General features: G+C 39.8%; 1 protein-coding gene across 1 annotated transcript in view; it reads left to right on the top strand.

Moving 5' to 3' along the window:
• MYO16 (myosin XVI) overlaps positions 1-26,444 on the top strand; it is a 545,578-nt gene that overhangs the window by 336,114 nt on the left and 183,020 nt on the right. The window contains exons 17-21 of the mRNA XM_090022346.1: positions 2,016-2,127; positions 6,807-6,924; positions 11,153-11,224; positions 12,276-12,417; positions 24,157-24,229. Of these exons, the coding sequence (XP_089878472.1) occupies positions 2,016-2,127; positions 6,807-6,924; positions 11,153-11,224; positions 12,276-12,417; positions 24,157-24,229 (517 nt within the window). The remainder of the gene's footprint in view (positions 1-2,015; positions 2,128-6,806; positions 6,925-11,152; positions 11,225-12,275; positions 12,418-24,156; positions 24,230-26,444) is intronic.

Here is a 26,444-nt window from a genome sequence, read left to right as displayed (position 1 = left end):
CAAACCCTGGTTGTGGACACTCTCTCCATGCCTTCATAGAGAAAAGTGATGGCAGTGGCTAGGTCCCAGCACCCATCTGTCCACCCTTCTCTGACTCATGATGGATCATTTGGGCCTGCAGCTGGAAATGATTGTCTGTCCTAGTAAATGGCATTGTGTTAATTAGGAATATCCTCAGAAGTTTGCCCTTTTGGTGGGAAGTGCCACACATCCATGCACACATTTTCTCCCATTACTTTTTTTTTGATCTCTCATTAAGGCAAGTTACCTGTTTCTGTCCAAGCAATAAAGGTATTACAGCAATAAGTTTGATGGTATCATGATCTTTCCTAAACATTATCTCTCATAATCCCTGGCAATAACTGCTAAAATACCATAAAAAGCAAATAATTTGTAAATCTTTCTAAAATCTGCATATGGTCATACGAAGCACCACTCTGAGCTACCAGGATTATCAGTCTCCTAGCAGTAGTAAGAGGACTATGTGAAGTTCATGTCCACTCCAACTGGAATGTAAATATGATCAGGAACTGCAATAGTACAAGCCACCCTGGTTCTGCTTTTTTTATGGTTATGAGAGAACCTACCACTAAGATGCAAACACGCTGCCCCTTTTTGCCTTTTCCAGTTAGGTGTCATTAAGGCTGGATTTTTTTAAGTGTTTAAGTCTTTAACACCTATTTATTTTAATGGATGTTAGGCACTTAACTATTTTAACCACAGGTGTTATAAGTAGCCCACAATATGTTACAGCTAAGAACATGAATTAGGTTGCAGTTCTTAATGTACATGCTATATTTTCATGCATTTGATGTGTCCTTATGTTGGCTTTTTTTCATTTTTTTGTAATCTTTTTTACATTTCTGAAGGTTTTGGGTTTCTTTTGACGGAACACTTTTTCAAGAATATTTATAATATGTTAGGATATCCCTGTTGCAGGTCATATTGTCTTTTACTGTGGATCTTAGGGCAGTATATTAACCATGCTTACTGCATAAAGACAGATCCTGAGAAGTGCTGAGTATATACTTCTTCTACTCATGTGCTTGTGAATTGAATTAGAGGCATACCTGGGCATTTCTGCACCCTCAGTAGAATCAGTGGCTGTGCTGCTAGCAGCAGAAACCAGACTGCCAGCACAGCAGCTCAACACCCCAGTTTGTTACCTGGGGCTACTTCCCTGGTTGTCTCCCTTTTACTATGCTATTCAGTTGAATTATCTTAGGATAAAGCTGAAGAGACCTGACTTCTTCCAGCTCCTGGGTACAACAGAGTGAAATTTAAGTAGCCAGAGATTTATCTTTCAGGGCACCCACCCCCAAATACACATATTCGTACAGAGAATCACCAGCACTGCAAACTTAGCAGAGGTAGAAATTAAAGACCTTGGTATTAGGGGAGTGCAAGAGGGGCAGGACGGACAGGTAAAATGGCAGGGAAAGAAGATCTGTCGTGGGAGGAGAGGAGAAAGATGGAACAAGACTGCTACTCCCAACTGACAAAAGGTTTCAGTGGCACAGATTAAAGTTAAAGCGACCTTTCAGTTTTAACTTACAGTGAAGCTAAGAATGAAGGAACCACAATCAGCTCCTTGTCAAGCTCTTTTTTCCCAGAGTGCCTGAGCTGTAGTTTGCCATAGATGGGAATCAATCCCCTTGCATATTTATTTGGAAGATACTGATTATGAGCTCAAAATAGCCGCCAGACAAAAATTAAGCAATCTTACCTGCCTCCTCAGGAATGGCAGAAATGTACTCCACATGTTCTTTCAAATATATAGAGGTGTCACAAGGAAGTATCTGCGTGCGATAAGAAGCAAGAGTCCAAGGACATGTGGAATGTAAACACATTCTGTCACAGCTACCTTTCCCTCACTGAGCTCAAGGAACTGTGGTCAGTCTTCTCAAAATACTTTAGAAGTGTTTCAGGTATTTGTAGGCAAAGGGATAAATTTTAACTTCACAACCTTCATAAACCTGCTGTATAAAGAATGTGTGCCATTTTTCTTTGTGCAGGTATCTAAATCAAGCTGGATCTGAGGAGACATCAGTAACAGTGAGCACTCAGAACAGAGACAAATTATCTATCCTAAAACAAGCTCTGAGTGCTTTGGGATTCAATAACCTGGTAAGTTATGCAAGTGTGTCTCCTTAAATCAGGTCATAAGAAACTCCTATATGAAAAGTAAGGAAGAAAGGACCTGGGGTTTTTTTGTTTGTTTGTTTTTGTTTTTCTTAAAAATACCAATGAAACAAAGTGCTAGTTCACTCCGGGGAAATGAGTGTAATCACTTTTAATTAGATACTGCATCAACAATGTCAACCTATTTCATTCTTAAAGATTCCAAAACAGCTGCAAGGTATAATACTCTGAACAATTAAATCACAGATAACAAGAAACAATCAAATCCCATATGACAGAAATCTCATAAATCCCATGGGACTCTTTCCTCTTTCTGATTATCTCCACGTCCCTTTAATTTTGTGAAACATATTCCAAATGCTTTCTGATTGCTGGCAGCACCTGAAAAGAAGCATATGCATAATTAGGCAAACAAAATTATAGTCAAGAAACATGAAATATCTGACTTAAACCCACAAATACAAAAAAGAAAAATAGGGTTTGAAGTCCATTTTAACCCTATAAAGTACGTGATGGAGCTGATTTAGGAAAGAATCAAGGAAGAAGGCTGAAAAAGCACTTGAGGGGAATGGCAGAGATGCAAGGTATTTGAGTTTGGGCACTAGGTGATTACTCCTAGAAGTCATATAATCCTTTTCAGACCAGTAGTGCATTGGGTTTACTGAAACATCTCATATTCTAGACACATTATGTTTCACTAATTCTTTCATTAACTTTTTCCTTTGTTTAAGGAGAGGGGTTTAAACCCCTAAATTTAACTGCAGAGACAATTTGACAACATTAATTTTGATAGAGTTTTGTCTCAGAATTTTACTACATCCTTTGCTTCATTTTATTTTTGCTTGGAACAGCTGAGAGGTTGAAGAGAAGAAAAGAATAATCTTTGGAATAACTTAGAGTGATCTCAGGGTTTCCCTATATTCACTGGACTGCAGTAATCCCCAAAGAGTCATTGAGCAAACTGCAAATCAGTTCAGAGCTCTTGATGTGTTTTCTGTGCTGGACATATGGGAGTTAGTATAGGGTAGGTCATGCCCCCTAAATGAACTATGCGATCTGTGGAGGGATCCAAATTTACTTTTCTTCTAACTGAAGGTAATTTACCTAACTGAAGTTCTTTACCTTTTTGAAGAGCTACGTAAGCAATACATAACCAATCCTCACTGATGCTTCACTGCTGCAGGCTAATATTTACTAATATCCCTATTTAGGTATAGCTAAGTAGTATTGTATGGATATGGAGACAGTAAGTAAGTCTCTGATCCTGGGCTAGAACCTGATCTTTTGATTTCCATTCTCAAAAAAATTGAGATCAGCTGGAGGATGGAGGGGGGTGGATTCTTATGTTTTGGAGACTTTAAAAAGTCGCTGGCTGCTGGTTCTGCAGTGTGGTTGGAAATGGGGGATGTGACTTCTCTGGTCTACCCCTGCTTGGCTCCTACTGCACTCCTCTGGGTTGAACTGGAGGAGTGCACCAGGTGGGGTCTACTTCTCAAATGGTGAGAAGCATCAGAAAAATGGCCCTCCTCTCCTTTGGAGAGAGCAAGGAAGAACCGATAACTGTGGGATACTGAGGGCCCTCAACACCTGAGAGAAATGTACAGCTATTCAGGTTAGTGCAGGAGTGAGGAGAGAGACCTGGTTTGATGAGGCAGAAGTTTCTTGTGGAAGAGCTGTTCTTCTGTAGGAACATTTTGAACAGTTGTACACATTCTTTTGTGCTGGAAGAAAGGCTCTAGCAAAAATGTAATGCCTATACATGGTCTTATCTGGCTCACTTCATACTGACGATGGCCAATGATGTGCTCAGTGTAAAGGATCTTGTTCTTAGCCAAAAGGTGCATTAGCACAGTGCTCCCCCCAGGGTAATTAGCACTGCTGAGATAACAGGCATTCTGTTCATTCATCAGAGTGAGGCTAAGTACAGACATTCAAAAAGCCCGAGGCGGAATCAATCAAAGTTACATGGTTTTCTGTAAGCAGCGTAGGTTAGATCAGGAATGAATGGACCACACGTTGGTCTTTTGCAGGGGGTCATGCAGTCTGCCTGCTTTGGCCGAGGCCAGCAGGTTGGGAGTGCTCCTGCACACCTCTCAGCAGACTCCACATCTTCCCAGGCTGCCAGAAACTATAAGAACAGCTGAGCACCTGGGCCAGCCATGATTGGCTGCCAGGGATGCTCTCCTCCCCCTGCTCCATTGTCTGTCAGTTACTGGTATCTGTTAGCTGCTGGCACGCAGTACAGGAGAGAAAGGAGGCATCTGTGACTCTGTACAAACCCCATCACAAAGCACCCCATGCTGCACACACAGACCTGACACTGAGCCCAGGAGAACCCCCGTGAGCATGTGCAGCACCATGGAGACTGATTGGACTGCTGGGCACGGGCAAGCTTTCCCACCCCTCCTTCCCACCCTCCGCTGCTTGCCTGCACCTGACAGTGACATGGGAGGGAAAGGGGAAGAGGGAGAGGAGGTGCTATGCCTGCTCACAGGGGTTCTCCTGGGCTCAGTGTCAGGTCTGTGTGTATAGAATCATAGAAAATGAGGGTTGGAAGGGACCTCAGGAGGTCATCTGTCCAAATTCCTGCTCAATGCAGGACCATCCCCAACTAGATCTTTGCCAGGACTTTGTCGAACTGGGCCTCTAAAACCTCCAAGGATAAAGATTGTACCACCTCTCTAGGTAACCTGTTCCAGTGCATCACCACCCTTCTAGTGAGAGAGGGTTTTTTTTGTAATATCCAACCTAAACCTCCCCTGTTGCAACTGGAGACCTTTGCCCATTGTTCTGTCCTCTGCCACCACTGAAAACAGTCTAGCTCCATCCTCTTTCTAAACACATTTCTGATAGCTAAAGTCTGCTATTAAATCCCATCTCAGTCTTCTCTTCTCCAAATTAAATAAGCCCAGTTCTCTCAGCCTCTCCTCAGAAGTCATGTGCCCCAGCCCCCTCACCAGTTTCATTGGTATCCACTGAACTCTCTGCAACTTGTTGTTATTGTGGGGAGGGCCCAAAACTGGACACAGTACTCCAGATGTGTCCTCACCAGTGCAGAATAGAGAGGAATAATCACTTCCCTTGATCTGCTGCAAATGCTCTTACTAATGCAGCCTAGTATGCTGCTAGCCTTCTTGCAACATTGGCTGCTTTGTGATGGGATTTTTGCAGGGCAGAAGTAGGATGCAGGGCTGTAGAGGCAGGAGTCAGGGCTACAGGAAAGATAAAAAAGAAAGTATTATTACTCCTTTTACACTCCCTATTAAGTTCCAAGAGGTTGAAAAGTCACTTGAGAAATAATCTGATTTAGGGGATAAGAGTTTGTGAGAGCATTTTGTTCTCATGTTATATCTCTTGCAAGGCCTCTTTCAGCACCTTGCACCTGCTAGAATGGCTCCAAAGCATTTCCTAGTTACCCACTCAAACTTGTACACTCCAGTTCTGGAAATGTGCTGATGGGGCCACTTCAGGGACATCTTTGGAGGCTGCTGTCAAGAAAGCCAGAAACCATGGTCTCAAGAGCAGCCCCGAATGAATGCCCGTGGAGCATCTTAACTAGAGCATTTCCATGCTTTGGAGCAGGGTGTGTTGGGACACCCTTAGAGGGTCGAGGTTCTCCACAGTTTCTTTAGAAGCTATGGTTGTGTCTCTTGCAGTGCAAACAAGAAAAGAGTCTTTGATTAAATATTTCATTTTGTAACATAGTATTTTTCAAGTTGTAGTATTTTAGATCCGATACTGCAACAAATAGTTAATAAATTAAGCCACTTGACCTGCATGGACCAAAACAAATGTGTCATAAATCAGGCTGTAAGAATGATTTCAGTACTTTTCAAATGCAAGGTATCAGATAACTTCACTATCAGTTGACACTGTTCCATAATACATAATAACACTTTATAGAGAGAGGATTTTCTTGCTATGTAATTTAAATGCAAAAAACCCCAGCTGTTTAGTTTTCTTTCTTTTTTAACTCCTCTTTTCAAAGATTCAGAATAATTTTTCACAAAATAAATCACAAGTTAATTCTTACCTTTCTCACTCATTTTTTCTGGAGCAATTTTTGCTTAATTTTTATATTAAGAAAAAGAAAAAAAGCTTTTGGGCAGAAATTAGGCCTATAAAATTAGTCTAAAAACATTGTTTCAAAAAGTTATAAGCATATAAAAATCATAATGTACTTTAAAAATTTTAATTATAGCTTTTGCCACTGGGATCTTGCTGAATTTATAGCTATACCATTTGCTTTTGATTGTGATAAGCTGGGAAAAAATATTGCTATTCATAGGTATAGAATTTCTCACTTTGTAATTGTCAGTAGGCAAGACATTTTTATTTATTGCAGAAATAATATATCTATTACAGGTATTTTATTATTGCACCACATTCTAAATACATTTCTCAGAACATGAGTTAATTTGATTTACATGAATAAAATAGTAAAAATGGTAATTTTTATTGTTTTATATACTGTATAGGTCACAGTATGATTTCTAAACCCTAAAGTACTTACCTATTAATACATTATAAATGAATAGCTTTTAGTCTAGCAAATGCCACTACTATATATTAATAATGCATATATTTTTGTAAAGCATCTTTTTTTCGTTGGTATGCCCAGCAGAACTCTTCTTTATCTTTAATTGTGTATAAAATATGCGCAGGAGGTGGAGAACCTGTTTGTAATTCTCTCAGCAATTCTGCATCTTGGAGACATTCGGTTTACTGCTCTGACAGACGCTGAGACAGCATTTGTGTCAGACCTGCAGCTACTGGAACAAGGTTAGTAGAACATGGCTTCTAGTGTTGCCTCCTTTGTCTTGTAGCAGAGCAATTTCACTGATTCACCAATAGGTGGAAACACTGTCTAGGCTGACAAAGATCTGCTCTGAAGCCTCAGTTAGTGTGGAAACACAATATCTCATTGACTTTGATATTTTCTAAATTACAGATTTTTAAGTGAATAAATACAATTCTATTAACCCTGACATTTGCTTATACAGTGTACAAAAGGTTATACAGCGTACTTTGGGTACTCTTTACTCTTTTTAAATATACCTATGTTGCTGATCAACAGCCAAGCAATTTACGTTGAACATTATTCCTTACATTAAAAAATCTTTGCGTTAAAAGCTTATATTGCTTTGAAGTTGCCCTCTTGGTCACTTACAAATCTCTTCAGAATGACTTATGAATACAGATTGCCAATACATAGCATACCTTAACTCTAATACTAGCAAGAACTTGCCAAGTCCTGTGAAAAGTCCTGTATAATCCATAAGAAGGGAGAAAGCTGTAATCAAGTACGCAGATGCATTCAAACTTTACAAAGTCCTGATTATTGTAAGCTGATTTTACATGTTCATTAATTTTGATTACTACTGTGACAGCTCCCTCTTATGTTTAGGTTCTTTCACCCGTTAAAAAAAATGGTAGGTAATCATTGATGCTCTGGATTGTGGTGTATACATAAGAAGTGTATAGTCAGATGCCTGATGAATGCATTTGTGGTGACGAGCCCAATTTGAGAGCAACACAGCTTGTTACAAGTTTCACAGACCCATATGTTGGCTAAGTTGGAGTCAAAATTTACAGCATGCTGCTTTGTTCTTTCTTGCTTTGTTTCTGTCCTCTGGCTCAGAGCCACTTCATGTTGAGCTGCACCTAGTGCCAGATGTTCCCTCCAAATCAGACAGGATTCTGCCTGCTCCTCCTAGCTTTCTATGTTGATGTTGAAAGACTTCATATCAGTTTTGTACACATCATGGTACTGCCATAGAGGGTGACCCCGCTTTCTAAAGCCATTTTGAATCTCACTGTACAAAATATTCTTGGGGATACAGTTTCCTCCCATTCTCATGACATGATGAATCCATTGCAAACTCCTATTCTTGATAGTGGTTTCTAAATGTGTCAGTCCTGTGCACTTCAGTACCTCTATCTTCGATATTCTGTCTTCCTACTTTATTTTCAGGATCATGGTGACATCTCATGCGGAAGCTGTTCAGTCTCTTAATATGCCTGGCATATGTAGTCCATGTTTCTGAACCACAAAGCAAGGACGACTGTAAATAGTCTTGTAGATTTGAATTTTCACCTTAGTTGATCGTTTGCTGTTATTCCATGCATATTTCTGCAATAGCACAAAATTCTTAGCTGATTTTCCAATTCTGTTAGTCAATTAAGTCTGAAGGTCAAGATTCCTGTAGATTATAGAATCCAAGCAGCAAAAACCATAAACAACACAAAGAGATTTATCTTCCAGAGTGATGTCAGGTATTGGTTCTTCTACTCCTTAGTACGTGATCACAGTCCTCTTAAGACTAATTGCCATCCCAGAACTCTTGCATGACTCAGAAAATCTGCCCGAGAGATTTTTGAGGGAAGAACCACTGTGGGGAACCAAAGCCGCATCATCCACAACAGGAAGTCTCTCAGTACTAGTTCTTTCACCTTGGTTTTCTTCTAAACCTTGCAATGTTGAACAAGCCTCCATCTAGTCTGTTTTAAAGATAATGCCATCATTGCTGTCCTTGAATGCATGAACAAGCAGGAATGAAAAGTAGATGTTAAAAAGCACGGATGGCTAAGACACATTCCTGTTTCACCCTTTTGTTGATGTCAAAGGCATTTGATTCTTTGTTTTCATACACTACAGTTGCCTTCATACCTTGTTGTAATGAGTGAATGATGTTCCTCAGTTTGTGGGGACAACCCGGTTTCTTCAGAAAAGTAAAAAGGCCCGTCTGTTCACTGTATTGAAAGCTGTCATTACATTGATGAAGACTATATACAGTGGTATTCATCCTGAATGAAAATCTGATTGACTTTCAGGATATATTGTTTCACCAAGAGATTGCAGGCTAGAAACCATGATCTGAGTGTCACTTTTTCTGATGATGTTCAACAGGAAGATACCTCTATAAATATCACAGTTGCTTCTATCCTCTTTGTTTTTGTATAATTGTAGAAATTGAGCATCTTTGAAATTTTGCAATACTGCTTCCTCTTTCCAACAGAGCAGTATAACATCATATAGTTTTTTAATTAATTTGTCATCAGCACATTTGTAGATTTCAGCAGGCAAAAAGTCGTTACCAGATGCCTTGTTCCCAGAAATCAATTTAATGGCTTTCTGCAAATCTTCTGATGTAAGCTTCTTGTCCAAATCCATCCTAATTTCAAACTGTGGTAACCCTCCAAGCTCTTTGTGTTTGATTTCAGTCTCAGTGGAGTATAGAATTCCATATGTTCAATCCAACACTCGAGTTGTTTTTGTTGATTAGTAATGACATTTCAGTTTAAGTCTTTCTCCGTTTTTTTTTTTGACTGAACTAACTGCTCATCTGATCCTTTTGTGTATTGCATCGCTACCATGTGTGTCAGATGTTTTTGGAATATCATTACAGTGTTTCAGTCAAAAATCTTGGGTATATCTCTTAGCCTTCTTTTGCATTTCTCTTCAAGCTTTTCTCAGAAGTTCCAGGGTTATGGCATTGGGAGATTTCTTATAGTTGATTAGCACTGTCCTTCTGTTCTCAGTGGTGGTAGAAGGGTTTCAGAGTGCTCTTCAAACCTGTCTGCATCTTTCTTGACTTTTTTGCCAAAGACTGTGGTGCTGTTACAGCAGCTTTGTACATGTTAGTTTTTAATCGTTCCCAAGCCTCAGTGGCTGTGTTGTTAGGTAAACTTGCTTTCATAACTGACTTGATGCTTGATTTGGCAGGCTAATCTCCAAAACCAAATTGAACCAGGAGACCCATTAATCTCTCTAAATTAAGTTGGAAGACTCCAAATTGATTCAGAGAGATTTGCCAATTTGGACATAGACAGAGCTTTATATGTTTTTTGTACGTCCCTTGAGGTACCAGGCGTGGCTTGTGAATGCCGAGATGGTGGGGCAAATGGAGCATCCCACAGGAGTGCAGGGGGTTCCCCCGTGCACTTGGCGGTGGACCCTGAAATGGACCAGAAGTAGTTCTGGTCCACTTCTGGGTCCATTGCGGAGTGTGAGGGGGACCCCTCCCCATCCCCCAGCTCGGTGACTGGTGCTTCCTGGGTCTGGGGGGGGCACTTAGGGACCCCTTGCAGCTGATCACTGAGCTGGGAGTGTGTGGGATGGGGGTCCGCTGTGTGCTTGGCAGCGGACCCAGAAGTGGACTTCCAGGTCCGCTGTCAAGTGTGTGGGGGACCCCCCCCACCATGCTTCTGTGGGATGCTCCATCTGCCCCACCATTTCAGCATTCATAAGCCACGCCTAGTACCTCAAGGTATTTAGAAAAAACATATAAAGCTGTGTTTACGGCTGAATCAGTGATTCTCTGAATCAGAATTAAATCTTCAGATTCAGCCGAATCAAACTGTGACAGTGATCTGAATCAGCAAACTGAATCACTGTCCCTCGAATCAGGGAGAATCCAAATCCAAATTGAATACTGCCCACTTAACACACCCTTAGTTTCTATGTTTTTAATTTGGCTGATGTCTCTCTGAGAATGGATTGTAGTTTTTGCTATGGTGGATCTTTTTGACGTTGATTTTGACTTTACAGCCAACTGAAGCATTGTCTGTGTCTTCACTTGCCTATTAATGACTTAAAGTTAGCACTGTGATAGCATCTCTGCAAGATTTCTTTCAGGTGGTTATGCAAGGTCAGTACTAGATCTAATTGGTGCTAGTGCCCTGATCTTGGATGTTTCCACAATGTTTTCCTTGGGACTTTTGCCAGTGAAGTAGGTGTTGGTAATGCATAGATTTTGACTTGCACAAAGTTCTAATACTTGCTGGCTATGACCAATTCCATGTTTGCCCAGAGTATCAGGCCAATTCTTAATCCAACTCTTGCACTGAAGTTGCCAAGTATTATATTGGTCTCATTTGTGTGAGTTTTCTGAATCTCTTCTTCAAGTTGTTGTTAAAAAAATAGCATCTAAATAAGAAGGTCTGTTTATATAATAAAATTAAGTAAATAAATGCACACAAATATTCAGAACAATTCTTTTCATTTCAGTGGCAGGAATGTTGCAGGTTTCACCAGATGAACTCGCTTCTGCCTTAACAACTGATGTTCAGTATTTCAAAGGTACTGTGTTCCAAGTTCACATTCATATACGTGAGATTTTGGTAGCTATTTATTAATCGTTTTAGTTTCAAAGGCAAAATAGCTGATGTTTTGTTTCATGTTATTATGAGCCAGTAAAAAATCTCTGTCAAGAATACTTAGGGCTGTTACCCTTAAATATGGCAGGCTGGACCACAGAAGTCTAGTAAACTCTGTAACGTGAACCTGAGCAAAGATGAGAGGCTAATGTTAGTACACCTGAAATGTGTTGAACCTTACACAAGTGTAGCAAGATCAGAAACTAGGCTGTAGTGCTAAGAACGGAGGGGGGGCGGTTGTCAAGAATAGCAAGATAACCTGTGCCACTATCACAGCCCATGTTGGGGGAGTTTGTGCCAAGACAGCAGCTTGCCATGCCTCTACAACCTGTGTCAGGAAGTAAGTGCTTCTCTCCAACCCCCACGTCACCCAAGACACCACAATTTAAGTTGTGCCTCTGTTCAGATGGGTTCTTTTTAGCAAAAGATGGAGTCCAGCATGCCACACGTGTGTGTGCAGGGCTGGATTAACACTTTAGTGGGCCCAAGGCAAAAAAACTCATGGGCCTCCAGCCAGTCAAAACCACCCTCCCCACCCCAGTGCTGCCGCCCACAGGGAGCTGGGTTTGGAGCCACCACTAGGAAGCAGTCGCCACAGCAACGAGACTGACAAAAGGAAGGGGATGGGGCCATTTGCACCGCCACTGCAGGGGGAAGGACCAGGGCCACCCACAGCTCAGGACCCTAGGCATGTGCCTAGTTTGTCTGTGCATTAATCTGGCCCTCTGTGTATGTGTGTTTTTACCCCTTTTCCTGAGGTTAAGGTCTTTTTTGTGTGTTGTTGAAAAAGCCTTGTGCTCTTCCTGCATAAATACCAGTAGCCTGCAACATGGATATTGGCAAAAAGAGGAAGTGAAAAGGCTGGATTAAGTTGCTATGTTAAATCTAAAATATTATGTTAAATATTATGTGAAAATGTTACTAATGTGTTTTCTAATTATACTTTCCTCTCCTTTTCCTACTTACTTTCTTAGGAGATATGATCATGAGGCGATATACTGTAGAGATAGCAGAATTTTACCGGGATCTTTTAGCAAAGTCACTGTACAGTCGCTTATTTAGTTTTTTAGTGAATGCTATCAACTACTACCTCCAGAATCAAGATGAGACCAGCAGGTAGGAGCTCAGTTGTTAGCTAATCCCACCACTTGTCTCACACTGCCCTATTAAAATATAGCCTCTGAAAGATATAGAATCGAATACTGCTACAATTAAAGCATTTAATTATAGCATACCAGTTTTACTGAGTGATGTTAATGACCCTGCATGGAATACATTAAATCCTTGGGAGACTGTTGGGAAAGTGTATGTTGTGTGCTTATATGCAAAAAGATTTTAATCTGAAGAGGGTTGTGGTTATTTCTGGCCAGTTACTATCTACTATTTATGTAGCTAGAAAATGATTTATGTTCAAAATCAAGCTAACCTAAGTTAGTCAGCTTTGATATGACTGTGTTTCATGTTAGAAAGTATGTCATACATTTCATGTAAGTCATAAGAATTTAATGGAGTCTCTATATATGGTTAAGACCAGTACATTTTAAAAGCTGATATTCCAGGGTGAATCATGATCTCACCAGGTAAAAGTTTGCTATTTACTAGATGAAGAATTTACCTGTTATTATTCACAATAATTATGGACTATTTAAAAAAATCAGTTCAGAAGTCTTCAAATACATTATTAAATTTCATTTGTGTATTAATGACACTTCTAGGGGAAAAAATCTAATTTTCCATGGGTAATCATCTCCTAATTCAAACAAACTTCTGTTCAATATGGTTTCATAGAAAGCCTGGATGTTAATTAATATACATTAATAGGGAAGTTTAGAAATTAAAAAAAAAAGAAAGACATTTCCACCGAATTCAGAGGAGAAAACTAAAACCAAGATCTAATTAGATTATAATATATGTGTTTATTAACTGAGTTTCAAAACATCACATGCACACTGTGACTTCTTTATATATACCATATGTGATCGTTTGGTATTATTCACAAGTGGTAAGGTGTAAGTGACTCATAAATAACAGGAATCAATGGTTTTTTTTGTACCACACAATTGCATGGGCTGCATTAGCCATATATTTATTATTTTTTCTTTTAAAATTTGGTTTCCTTTTGTCATATCCATGTGCCAAATTCATGTCTCTAAATGCTGACTTATGACAAAGTAATTTTAAAACTGCTGTAGCAGAGCCTCTAGAAATTTCCCCTATATAAAAAGTTTTCCTGACTAATGTAGAGTCAGTACTACTTCCTGCAGAACCCCCAGTGCAGGGAATGTAATGGAGTCATTTCAAAAGGGAAGGTGGCTTAGCCTCGGATGTGCCTGCTTAGAGCTGTAGGCAGCTGAGCAAAGATTAGAGTGAACCTCAAGCTATTTCCGTCTTCCCTAGAAGAGGTTCATTGTCAGGAAGGCACAATGTAGCAATTTAACTCTTCCCCAACTCATTGCCTCTTTGAACCTGTGCTGAACTCAAGTCAGCACAGGAATCAATTCAGCCCGTGAAGAGTTTGTTGCCATGAATCCAACTGTAATGGCTTTTGTCAAAGAAAAAGGACATGATTTATACAATCTTGTCTTCACTGCTATTCTAACTTGACTAAAATAACTTCAGCTAGCCAACTAGAATTAAGTACACAGCTTTATGCAGCATAGATAAATCATAAGAGTCCCAATTTCTGAGCATCCTCAAACAGCTCCCGTATTTTAGCAGTGGCTCATTCCATTCTTAAGGTTGCCAGTGTCCCCTGTGGTCTGGAATATGACCTGATAACCTGAGTTAAAAAGTCCTTATTACTATTTTAACTTGAGTTAGCTAATGTCTGACTTAAGAGTACACATTCTTTTTAAGTCAGTGTCAGGTAAATGTACATTTAGAAGTGGTTGTAGTAACTGGGAAGAGCGACTATCAAAGATATGTGAAATATGCAATTTATCGTATGTTTCCGAAGTTAATAGGCCAGTTTTTCCTCACCTGTCCTAACACAACAACCTTGAATCAGTGGCATTGAATCAATATAATCTGCAGCAAGATTGGCTCAAAGCCTATTTCATGTTTTTTAGTAGTACTTAATAAATAGTAAAGTTTATAATAGTACAGTTGCTGGGAACATTTGGCTCAATATATTTAAATCAAATTACATTTTACTCAATATAGGTTTAACTTTGTGAAATTGCTAGTTGTTTGTTATTAATATTAACATTTCACTTACTCTGAAACATCTAAATGCTGGTTTGCAGGTGAAACAACACTGAAGATTGCCATTAGAGCTAAAGGAAGAAAAAATCAGGAGGTATATTCAAAGATCTAATGATCTAGGTGTAAAGTGGATAAAAGCATTGCCCAAATCCAACAAACACATTAGAGTATAATAGCAGCGAAATCAATATACAACAACAGTATTAATGATAATGTAGGGAGAGGGATATAATTCATCTTCAGAAAAATTGGACTTCTTCACTAGGAGTGATTCCCAATTTTGTCTAATTAAATCTTCAGGATTTTTTTTATATTAACTAACATAATTATAGCCATTAATATAGATTGTTTACAAGCTATTTCCTTGTACATGTCTTTGTGGGTTCTGTCTGATATTGTTTTTCAATAACACTGGGATAGGAAACCAAAATTATAATGGTTAGGGTTTTGTAATAGGGCTAGGGAAAAACTATTCTTAACTATTCATCATTATTAAAAATAATATTTTAACTCAGCCTCAACTGTGCTACATTTTTATCATTCTTTGTACTTCTCTAGTTAACAAATCATAATGAGGATTTTTTCAGGACATTTTATTTCTAAAATGTTTGCATTCTTATAATCTTTTTAAAAGTATTTTATTTCCATCAAATAAAGTGATGTGAACAATAGGATTTTGAATAGTTGTCATTGTTACCTCTATTTTAAGTTATTTGATTTCAAATAGTAGTGACAGGCCTTGAGAATCGGATAATAGTACCAATGTATAAAAAACTATTATAGTGACACAAGGAAGCCCTGACTCATAGTGTAGGAGGACTAGATGTTCACAAGATTTAACAATGTCTATAAATGCTCATGCAACACTCTTCTTGTCTAGCTAGTAAAAGTATATTAAATGGAGTATTTTTGCTTTAGAAAACATATTTTGTCTTCCCTTGCTGTGTATGTCTATTACAAAGTAGAGTGTATTATGTTTATATTAAGTTGTTAGCAAAGGAAAAAGTCTCGGTGTCTCCTAGCCTGAAGATGGGGCTCATGTCAATCCAGTTTATGCTGCATTGCAGACACAGAAATCAAGTTAGTTTTTTATTAAGGCTTTTTATCCATGTCATCAAGTCAATAGGAAATTTTCTTTTCAAATATAGCATACTACTAAAGCTATATATTTTAGGAAGGTGTGTCTTCCTCCTGTGTAATCTTATTTGTAGTTGAGCATTTTCAAATATTGACAGAATCTAGATGAGGCAAGATTTATTTTGGCAAAAAAAATGTTAAGTATCTCATTCACAATTTATTTTCATGTATTATGCATTACTTGTGTTCCAGCAAGATCATACGCAAGATATTTTTGAGGCATACAGTTATTAGCATATGAGAAGAAGTTAGATTCATTCTTGAATAAAATGTATATTCATTATCACTAAGTTCAGCAACAGGTACTAGAGGCAGACAGGCAAATCTTCCAATTCAAAACACAAACCCACAACTTTAAAACAGCTTCTCCCTCCTCTATTTCTGGGGAAGAGGAGCATCCAGTGAAATGTGGGGCATGGTATCATATTCTGAGTTCTTCCCCAGTCTGAATTGGTTTTAGTACTTTAATACTTTCGTACTTAATCATAATAAGAGAAAACATAGAGCAACAAGAGAGATGTCGTGGTGGCTGTCTGCTGCAGACTACCAGATCAGGAGGATGAGGTACATGGAGCTTTCTTCAGACAACTAGTGGAAGTTTCCCAATCACAGGCCCTGGTTCTCATGGGGGACTTCAGTCACCCTGACAACTGCTGGGAGGGCAACACAGCAGTTCGTAGGCAATCCAAGAAGATTTTGGAGAGTGCTGGAGACAAGTTCCTGGTGCAAGTGTTGGAGAGACCAGCTAGGAGCCGTGCTCTTCTTGACCTGCTGCTCACAAACATGGAAGAACTGGGGGGGAATGTAGTAAATGAATGTAAATGATAACATGGGCAGCAGTGCCCATGCTATGATTGAGTTCAGGATCCTGACAAAAGGAAGAAAGGGCGAGCAGCAGGGTATGGACCCTGGACTTCAGAAAAGAATAATTTGACTCCCTCAGGGAATCCTCTGTGAGGCCAGTCTGAGGGGAAAAGAGTCCAGGAAAACTGGTGGTATTTTAAATAAACCTTACTGAGGCCACAGGAAGAAACTATCCCAATGTGCAGGAAAAATTGCAGTATAGCAGGCAACCAGCTTGGCATAGCAGAGAACTCTTCAGTGAGCTTAAACACAAAAAGGAAGTTTACAGGAAGTGGAAGGTTGGACAGATGATTAGGGAGGAGTATAAGAATATTGCTTGGACATGCAGGTATAAAATCAGGAAAACCAAAGCACAACTGGAGTTGCAGCTAGCCAGGGATGTGAAGAGTAACAAAAAAGGTTTCTAGAAGTATGTTGGCAACAAAAAGATGGTCAGGGGAAGTGTTGATCCTTACTGAATGGGGGAGGCAACCTAGAAACAGATGATGAGGAAAGGCTGAAGTACTCAATGCTTTTTTAGCTTTGGTCTTCACAGGCAAGATCAGCTCCCAGACTACTGCACCAGGCAGCACAGTTTGGGAGGTGGTAAACAGCCAACTGTGGTGAAAGAGAACAGGTTAGGGACTATTTAGAAAAGCTGGACATGTACAAGTCCATGGGACTGGATGCCATGCATCCAACGGTGCTGAGGGAGTTGATTGATGTGATGGCAGAGCCATTATCTTTGAAAACCTGTGGTGATTGGGGAAGGTCCTGGATGATTGGAAAAGGGCAAATATAGTGCCCATCTATAAGAGAGGGAAGAAGGAGGATCTGGGGAACTACAGAGCAGTCAGCCTCACCTGAGTCCCTAGAAAAATCATGAAGCAGGTCCTCAAGGAATTCATTTCTAAGCACTTAGAGGAAGAGAAGAAGGTGGTTAGCAGGGATCCTGGTTTTCACTAATATATTAGTGGTGTTTCATTTTAATCAGGGAAAAATGTGGATTTCAGGTTACTTTTTTAAATCTAAAAAATGGGGATTTTTTTTAAATCAGAGAAAACCAAGATCCCTAGTGATAAGGAACAGTCAGCATGGATTCACCAAGGGCAAATTATGTCTAATCAACCTGATTAACCTTCTATGATTAAATAACTGGCTCTGTGGATGTAGGGAAAGCAGTGGATGTAAACTACCTTGACTTTAGCAAAAGAAATCAGGACTCATGGTAGAGGTGATATCTTTTATTAGACCAACTATTTTTGAAAAAAAAAGTCTTTAATTGCAAGCTTTCAGGCACAAACACCCTTCATCAGGCAAAGAAGAATAAATTATTAGTAAGAATAAAAGTATAAGAATAATAGTTCGCTTGGGTAGAAATGGAAGTTCCTGTTTCTTAGGACAGTTGAAGGTGTGGTAAAATCTGTTTGGAACAGTTCATTTTTTTGCAAAAAAACAGTTGGTCTAATAAAAGATATCACTTCTACCACAAGTGTAAGCAAGCTGATGAAGTATGGGTTGGATGAATGGACTGTAAGGTGGATAGAAAGGTGGATGGATTGTTGGACTCAACATGTAGTGATCAATGGCTCAAGATCTAGTTGGCAGCCGATATCAAGTGGAGTGTCCCAGAGGTTGGTCCTAGGGCCCGTTTTGTTCAATATCTTCATTAATGATCTAGGAGATGGGATGGATTACACCCTCAGCAAGTTTGTACATGACACCAAGCTGGGGAGTGTAGTAGATAGGCTTGGGGGTAGGGCTAGGGTTCAAAGTGACCTAGACATGTTAGAGGATTGGGCCAAAAGAAATAGCATAAGGTTCAACAAGGACAAGTAGAACATCCTACACTTAGGATGGAACAATCCCATGCACTGCTACAGGCTTGGGAGCAACTGGTTAAGCAGCAGCTCTGCAGAAAATGACCTCGGGATTACAGTGGACAATAAGCTAGCTATGAGTCAAAAATGTGCCCTTGTTGCCAAGAAGCATATTGGGCTGCATTAGTAAAAGAGTTGCCAGCAGATCAAGGGAAGTCATTATTCCCCTGTGTTCTGTACTGGTGAGGTCATTGTGTACTGTGTTCAGTTTTAGGCCCCCCATTACAGAAAGGATGTGGATAAGCTGGAAAGAGTCCAGTGGAGGGCAATGAAAGTAGCTATGGGGCTGGAACACATAAGTTCTGTGGAGAGGCTGAGGGAACTGGGCTTATTTATTCTGCAGAAGAAAAGACTGGGATGACAGGGGATTTGATAGCAGCCTTTTTGACTTGGGGAGATGTGACGGGGATTTGATAGCAGTCTTTAACTACCTGAAGGATGGTTCCAAAAAGGATGGAGCTAGACTTTTCTCAGTGGTGGCAGATAACAGAACAAGGAGCAATGGTCTCAAGTTGCAGCAAGGGAATTTTAGGTTGGATATAAAAACTTTCTCATTGAGGGGGTGGTGAAATACTGGAACAAGTTCCCTAGACAGGTGGTGGAATCTTCATCTTTGGATGTTTTTAAGGCCTTGGTTACCAAAACCCTGGCTGAAATGATCTAGTTGGGGATGGTTCTGATTTTAGCCTGGGGTTGAACTACATGACCTCCTGGGGTTCCTTCCAAGCCTAATTTTCTATTATTCTATAGAATTTTAAAATACAGAAGGCATATAGCTTTAAACAAAGAAGTAAGTTGGTCCATGTTAGATAAATATGTTCTAGACAAGGTGGGCATTAGAACAGAGATGTCAGGACTTTACCAGCATTTCAACAGGATATGTACGAGAATCGGAAATACAGCAAAGTTATCCCCAGGAAATTTTACTCATGTGTTCCATCTGATAAAGTAGGCTGTGGATCATGAAAACTTGTGCATTTCTGATTCATTTAGTCTATTAAGTGCACTTTTACCCTGCCTTCTGCCTGTCATAAGCCAAGGTAAAGATCTGCTGAAAGAGTGCTCTGCCTGCTTCCCATGACCTTCACCTTACAGAATTCTTTTTCTGGGAATAGGTATCGTCTCTGGGTCTTGGAACAGTGAAGAGTCTGTGAAGATCTTACAGTTGAGAACAGATAATTTTGTTTGAAGAAGAAAGTACAGATTTTATCACAAACTCATAATACTTGCCCCTATTAATCAAAACACCTTTATCAAATTTTGACCATCATGTTAACTATCAAAGCTGGAACACTAGGGAAAGGATTAGATGGACCAGATGAAAAAAAAAGAAGGAAAGTTGACTGTTGTTATCATGTTGTCATATTATATTGTATATTAGCCTCATATTATCCTATTATTTCCTCTGAAATAAGTGGGCAGAACCTTGTTGTGAAAGAAAATGTCTGTCATTCAAAAGGTTGTCTAACTCTATCCCAGTTATGCAGTTGGTCCTGTAAAAGATATCCCACTAAGAATTGACATTGTAAAAAAAGATATGTATGATCTGCCAGAAACTTTAAATAGGTCAGTGATACCTCATGATCAAATGTAAGGGCCTTGTTACATAGTAATTTTAGGAAACTTCTGGAGCTCTTAACCCTGGATTGACTGCATGTTAACACCTTTTAATAGCTTATTTGGCTTAAAGTTACTCTGCTGTAGGGCAGGATTCTCTAGTTGACCTAATTTTGCTTCTGTTCCAGTTTTCTGCCCAAGATGAAGTCTTCCAGCATCCCCAGATACAGTAGTCCCTCCTGAGTCAGGGCAGGTATGCTGGGGCACAGCAGGGCCAGTCACTGTGTTGGTCCTGCTTCTCCTGCCAGGCAGGAGTGGCTGTAGTGCCTCCCAGACCAACTTGCTGCTCTGACCAGACAAGGCCATGGTGCCTTCAGTGGGGCGGTAGCCTGGTGTTTACCCCTCCTGCTGACTCACGGTTGAACCTGTGCCAAGCCTTGCACCACACTACAGCACATCCACCACCTGGTGCCTGTGACCCCAGGACCAGGACACATGACCTGGTGGGGCCAGACATCTGGAGCAAGGTAGAGCTCAACAGCTGAAGCATGGCAGCCTGAGGCTGACTCCTCCTGACCCCACACTTTGCTGGGCTATGCACAGTCCAGCCACCACTTCCCCACACCTGGCTCGTGCAGCAGCAGGGATGGTTGTCAGGAGCCTGAGGTCCCTTGACCCCTTGTACCATCCAGGGAGCTCCAGGCACGGAGCTTGGGGCTTGTCACTGGCCATCCAGCTGGGGCTCCACAGAGCAGGGGATATATGGGGGGGCGGGAGGGAGGGAACAGGGATGGGACTTCCCACCCCCGCCAAGCTTGGGAGCAGCACAGCCAGCTCGTCTGTGTGAAGCCCCAGACTGGATGGGTCAGCAGGAACTGGCCTCAAGCTGCTGTGCCACAGCTGCCAAGCTCTGCCTTACTCCAGCTGCCTGGGCCTGCTGGGGTATGTGTCTGGGTCCCAGGGAACCAATATTTTTTTTTCTGCAGAGCTCACTCTGCTGCACTGCTGCCAGCTGGGCTGCTGGACAGCTGGGCACTGCCTGAGCTCCAAGGCATCCTACACTTTTCAGAGCTCAGATGGCACCCAGCTGGCTGCAGCCCAGGCATGGCCAATGCGGGGGTCAGGCTCCAGAGGAAAAAGAAGATTGGGCCCCTCAGAGTTCAAGCAAAGAACCAGTATGGGCGGCTATGGGAGGCACCACAGCTGCCAGGAGCTCCAAGTCTACAGCGTTTGCTCTGGCCAGTGGTAGCAGCAAGCTAGTCCTGCCCCTAGATCCTAGCAGACGAGTTGGCTGCCCTGATCACCAAGCCTCAAGTGGCAAGTCACAGCTGTATGGGTGAAGGACGCTCATAAACGTTTTTTTGCCTTAAGGTGTCACTGCTCCACTAAGCTAAACAACACTAAGCCAATTTGTATTTGTTCAGTTTACAGCATACGGTGTAACAAGGCCCTAAATTGTCAGTTTAAATAAAATCCTCAGCCATGATGACTGGTATATATGTGCTGCTCTTAGAGTTTGGCAAAAAGTTAACTGTAGTTGTGTAATCTGCATGGACAAAATACGTTGTTTCTCTAGCTGTTAAAAAAATCACATATACCTCCTTCTTTAAAAAAGGGAAAAAAAAAGATGTTATAAATTAATATCAGTTATGGTATTACTTTGTCAATCCCAAAATGAAACAAATCCACAGGCTCTCTAGTGGTCAGAGAACATAAAAGAAAAAACTGGGAAGTACTAAAACATTTTCGTCTTAAGAGTGGTAAATATTTAACTTCTGTAGTGTAAAAGCATTGTTAGCACTTTTAATTGATTCTGCACCCTCCAGAATCCAAATGCAAACATCAGTTCCTCTTACCTTAATTAAACTAGTCATGGTAGTACAGGAAAAAAGACATCTCTGTCTTCAATGGTCTTGTTCTAGTTTTACCTTCTTTAGTATATATCAGAAACACCCTTTTTATAGACTAAACTATCCGTGATATATATATATATATTTTTAATGAAGTAAAATGAAGACTCAAAGAAGAAAAATCCACTTTTTTATTACAGATTCCTTGAGATCTCTAGTGGCACATTCTTCTATTTGGCCTTGGAAATCTCTGCTGTGATTAATAAAAGTAATTTTCCTGGAATTAGTATGATTGTAAGCAGGGCAAGAAAGATATGCATCCACTTTGTAGGAGAGTGTCTAAGTTGAAATCGCTATGGAGACTTAAGCATGACTTGTAGCCAAATCAATGTGTTACTTGGGAATTCCATTGTCTATCAGAATTAAGCTTGCCAAAACGTGGACAAAAGGTTAATGTAGGAAATTACTGAATTTATAAACTGTTATATGGATTCTACAGGGTGATGACAGAATTCAGGGTCCTTTATAGTAGCATATGGTAACGGGTGAACCTAGGATTTTGAAAACGTGGGTGGAGATGGTGTGGTGCATCATCACATATAATACAACATACATTTTTCTTTCATTAAAAGGACACTAGAAACTTTACTAATATACTAGAGGCCTTGGGCTATATTATTCAATTTAAGATTGAAACAAAAAGTTCATACTATTCATACTAAATTCATACTATTTCATAACTAATGGGGAAACAGTTTTCTTTTTCAGATCAAGTATTACTTTAGTAAATTTAAAAATAATAACCATTGTGTCACATTATATAATAGCATAACAGACATGTTATAAAAAGATAAAAATGATGCAAGCTTATATTGTAAAATAAATCCCCACATTACAAAACAAAATTCCAAAGTGTTTCAAAATAAATTTTAATTTTTTGTTAAAATGGCTTTGTTTTCAAAATATTTCAGTGTTGATGGCAACATTTATTTTCATTAAAAATATTATCATGAATGAGTTCTAATCAGCATTGTGAAAGTCTGAAACATATTTTTAACTCACATTTAAAATTTGATATCTTGTTAGAACTGGAAGCAGTGCTGCTTCTCTATGCTTTTTGGTGAAGAAATTCTCTTAACAGGTTAATAAATCTTCTCTAGAACTTTGTTGCTCTAGAGAGGATTTATTAACACGTTAAAAGAATTTCTTCACCAAGAAGCATAGAGATGCATCACTGCTTCCAGTTCTAATATAATAGATTTAGATTAGAATTGGATCTAGATTTATTATGCATCTTTCTGCCCCTGTGCTTTGAACATGTATGCAGTCTTGCAGTGATTAGGTTTAGCACTCATAACATTTATGCTTGACTTCTGCATTTCAGAAAAGAAGAACAGATTATTTGAGGAAGTATTTTTGATTGTTTCTAAGTTCACAAGCAGCCAAATGTCAACAGGATGTTGTTGCTATTTTTGTTTTCTTCTTCTTCTTTTAATTGAATTTAAGGGATTAGGTTTTTGTTTTGGTTGTAATGTTTCCAAATGTACTTATTGTAAATTGATGAAACTACATTGACTTCCAAGGAATAATACTAAATCAACTGAGGGATTAGCCCTTCATTCCTTAATTTTTGGCCATTACCTGATAAATGTATCTACTGAAATGTGAAGATGTATACTGCTGACAACTAGCTTTATATAAGAGTATGCAGACAGAAGAGATGTCCCACAGTAGTCCAAATGCCTATGGTTGTATGTACCCATGTTCCTACTTTTGCTACCTTTTTGTCTGGCATTTTGCCACTCAGGTCCTACTTTATGCAAATGCCATAAGAGCTATGAGTGTTGATATGTATTTTGTGTTTTCTCTTGGCTCTGAGCACTTATAAAATGTTATGAATGTTATGGAAAATCTCTCTGAAAAAAAGATGCTAGCCATGTGGATGTGACACGTATTTTGACACTCCCCATTTTTCATGGAGAGGCATACCCATCTCTCATCTAACTAACTAGAGGAATACCTGAGCTTTGGATAATTGGTCTTACCTGAAGGAAACTGAGCATTTTTATTACTTGTATTTTTACTTAAAATTTTAAATGGTGGCTCCTTAAATAGCTTAGAATTCCTGAGCATTAGTAGGCTCTGGAGAAAATAAATTAGTAGGCAGGGTGAGGGTAAGCCAGTCAAGGTCAGAGCAGTATGTCACATATGTCTTCAGTTTAATCACCCAGCTGTATTGTGTATGTTGCACACTTGTGTATTTCATACTGTATTTTGGGGCATTCTGACTGCTTTCCTCTTGGAACAGAAAAAAAATATTGACAAAGACAGCGGATAAATTAACCTGCATGAATATCTTTAACTTCAATATCTTATTGTTTCAGTGATCAAGTTCTTGAAATTGGAATATTGGACATTTTTGGATTTGAGGAATTTCAAAAGAATACTTTTGAAGAGGTAGGTTGCTTTATTTTGCTGGATTGACTACAGTATAAATGTTCTTTAAAGCTTTTATTTTTCTTCTGAGCCAAAGCAGGCATCTAACCCTCATGAAAACAAATTCACACGGAAGGAAGAAATGTTACTCTTAAAATAAATTCCTCACATTCTGCCAGCATAGCTCTGAATTATAATCCAGGCTTTGTAGAGTTATTCATCATTTTAAAGAAATCTAGTAAACATCTAACATAATCACTTGAGAGAACAGTAGTATGCACTTTGAATGATATTCTGAGAAATGCGCTTAATGTTTTCTGGCTTCATGCTTATGGAAGGGATACTTCATCTAGGTCAGTGAGTGGGAAGACAATAAACTGGATTAGAAATAAGATCAAAAGGTCTTCATATGCCTTGGATAAAGAATAGGATGAAAATACTACATTATGCTAAGTGCTGTTATTGGCAGATTCACCTCTGTGACATTACAACATGTGACTTTAAAAAAAGCTGAATTGCAACCATAGAAAAATAAATTAACCTTTAGCACACTGAATACTTAAAAGTCCATTTAAAAATCAAACTTTTGCCCCCTCCTTTTTGTATTATTTTGGAATACAAAGATCTTCAAAATGAAGTGTTTTACAAAGCAGAAGGGACTCTGCTACTGTCCAATTGTTCATTGTGTAATGCAGTACAAATGGAATATTAAAACAGTGGGAGGAAGGGAAATGGCATCAGTAGCAACAAGAGCTTGAGGATGTGTTATGGCTGGAAATCACGGGAGAGCTAGAAGTTGCTCCTTTTCCTTAGTAAATTATTTAATTTATGGGTGGCTCAGCTTCCTTTTTTCACATGTGTCGTTGATTTCTTTTGTTCAGATTTTTGGGCAGCTTATGCTTTTCTCCCTACAGAGCTAGCATTTTCTACTGATTAGAATGGGGAGGCCCAGTTCTCTTCCCATCTCTCCCTCCTACATCTTTGAGCCTTCATCTGCTCTGAGGAGCTATTTAAGAGCAGTTCCTGATTATTCCTTAGTTTAGACTCTAATACCCAATGATCCTTGATGTACCATATAGTGAGCAGGAGAGGAGGCCTATTTACTCCCTTCTCTCTACCTCCCTCATACTCTCACTCCTATTTCAATCCTTCATAAAATCTAATTCTATCCAACAAACCACTTTATGTATGCTGGCAACTCTCTGCATGTGGGTAGTCACAGTAGGTTAAATGCTCACCTGAACAACAGCCCCTTAACACAGTTCCTAAGGGCTAAAGCAGCATAAAGATGCTCCAAAATGCTCTCAGGCCAGGCTGGTGATTAATTCTGCTGATGTAGGCAATATAGAAAAATAGCAGATTTGCCATTTGAGGACTATCTTCTAGACCCTGATATATGGATAGGGCCACATCCTGTAACAAGAAGAAGATTACATACAGTGCTGCAGCCCAGTGGCAGCGAGAGAGGACTGCTGAAACTTAAAACAGGCCCTTGCTGTGAAGCTCAGAATGAGGAGGTGTCTCAAAGTTTCACCCTTCTATTTGCTGAGCTGCAAACTCCATGCTGCACGTCTAAGAAACACAGCATCTCACCCACTGAGTGCCACAGAATTGCCCAACTTGTTAACATTATAAACAAGCATTTTGCTGAATTGGGACCTACAGGGCATGTCTACACATGAAATTAATGCGACATAATAAACTCTGGTGCAGTTCACACAGGAGCCTGTTACTCCCAGGTGCAGTATTTACATGTGCACCTGAGACCACAGCACATTAAGCTGGGGCGGCATCGCCCTGGTTAGCAGGGAGCCCAGGTGGTCAGCTTGCCAGCACAGAGCTCCTCTGCCCTGGCTCAGTGTGCTGTGGAGGGGATGATTGGAGCACAAAGTTGCTACAATGCAAGGCCAGCAGGCAGCTTCTTCATTGTAGCACCCTCGTGTCCTTCCAGCCCCACCACCATCTACACCCATATCCGCCGTAGGATAGTACTTAGGTTGGGAAATACTATCCTACAGTGGAACTAATTACTTTACTCTGACCTAATAGCACTGCTTGTATTGACAGTGACCTTTTAGTGCAAAGCTAATTAGTTAGCTCCATGGTAAAGTGCCTTGTGCAGACATACCCACAAAGAAGAACATAAAGCTAGTACTTATACTGGAATCAAATGGATGTTAAAAAATAAAATATTTCTTGCAGGCTTAAAACACTTAAAAAGAAAACCATCTACCAA

This window comes from Crocodylus siamensis, chromosome 1, assembly GCF_052110815.1.
Source record: "Crocodylus siamensis isolate JL-2025a chromosome 1, ASM5211081v1, whole genome shotgun sequence".
NCBI lineage: Eukaryota > Metazoa > Chordata > Crocodylia > Crocodylidae > Crocodylus > Crocodylus siamensis.
This window is presented reverse-complemented; position numbering and strand designations above follow the sequence as displayed.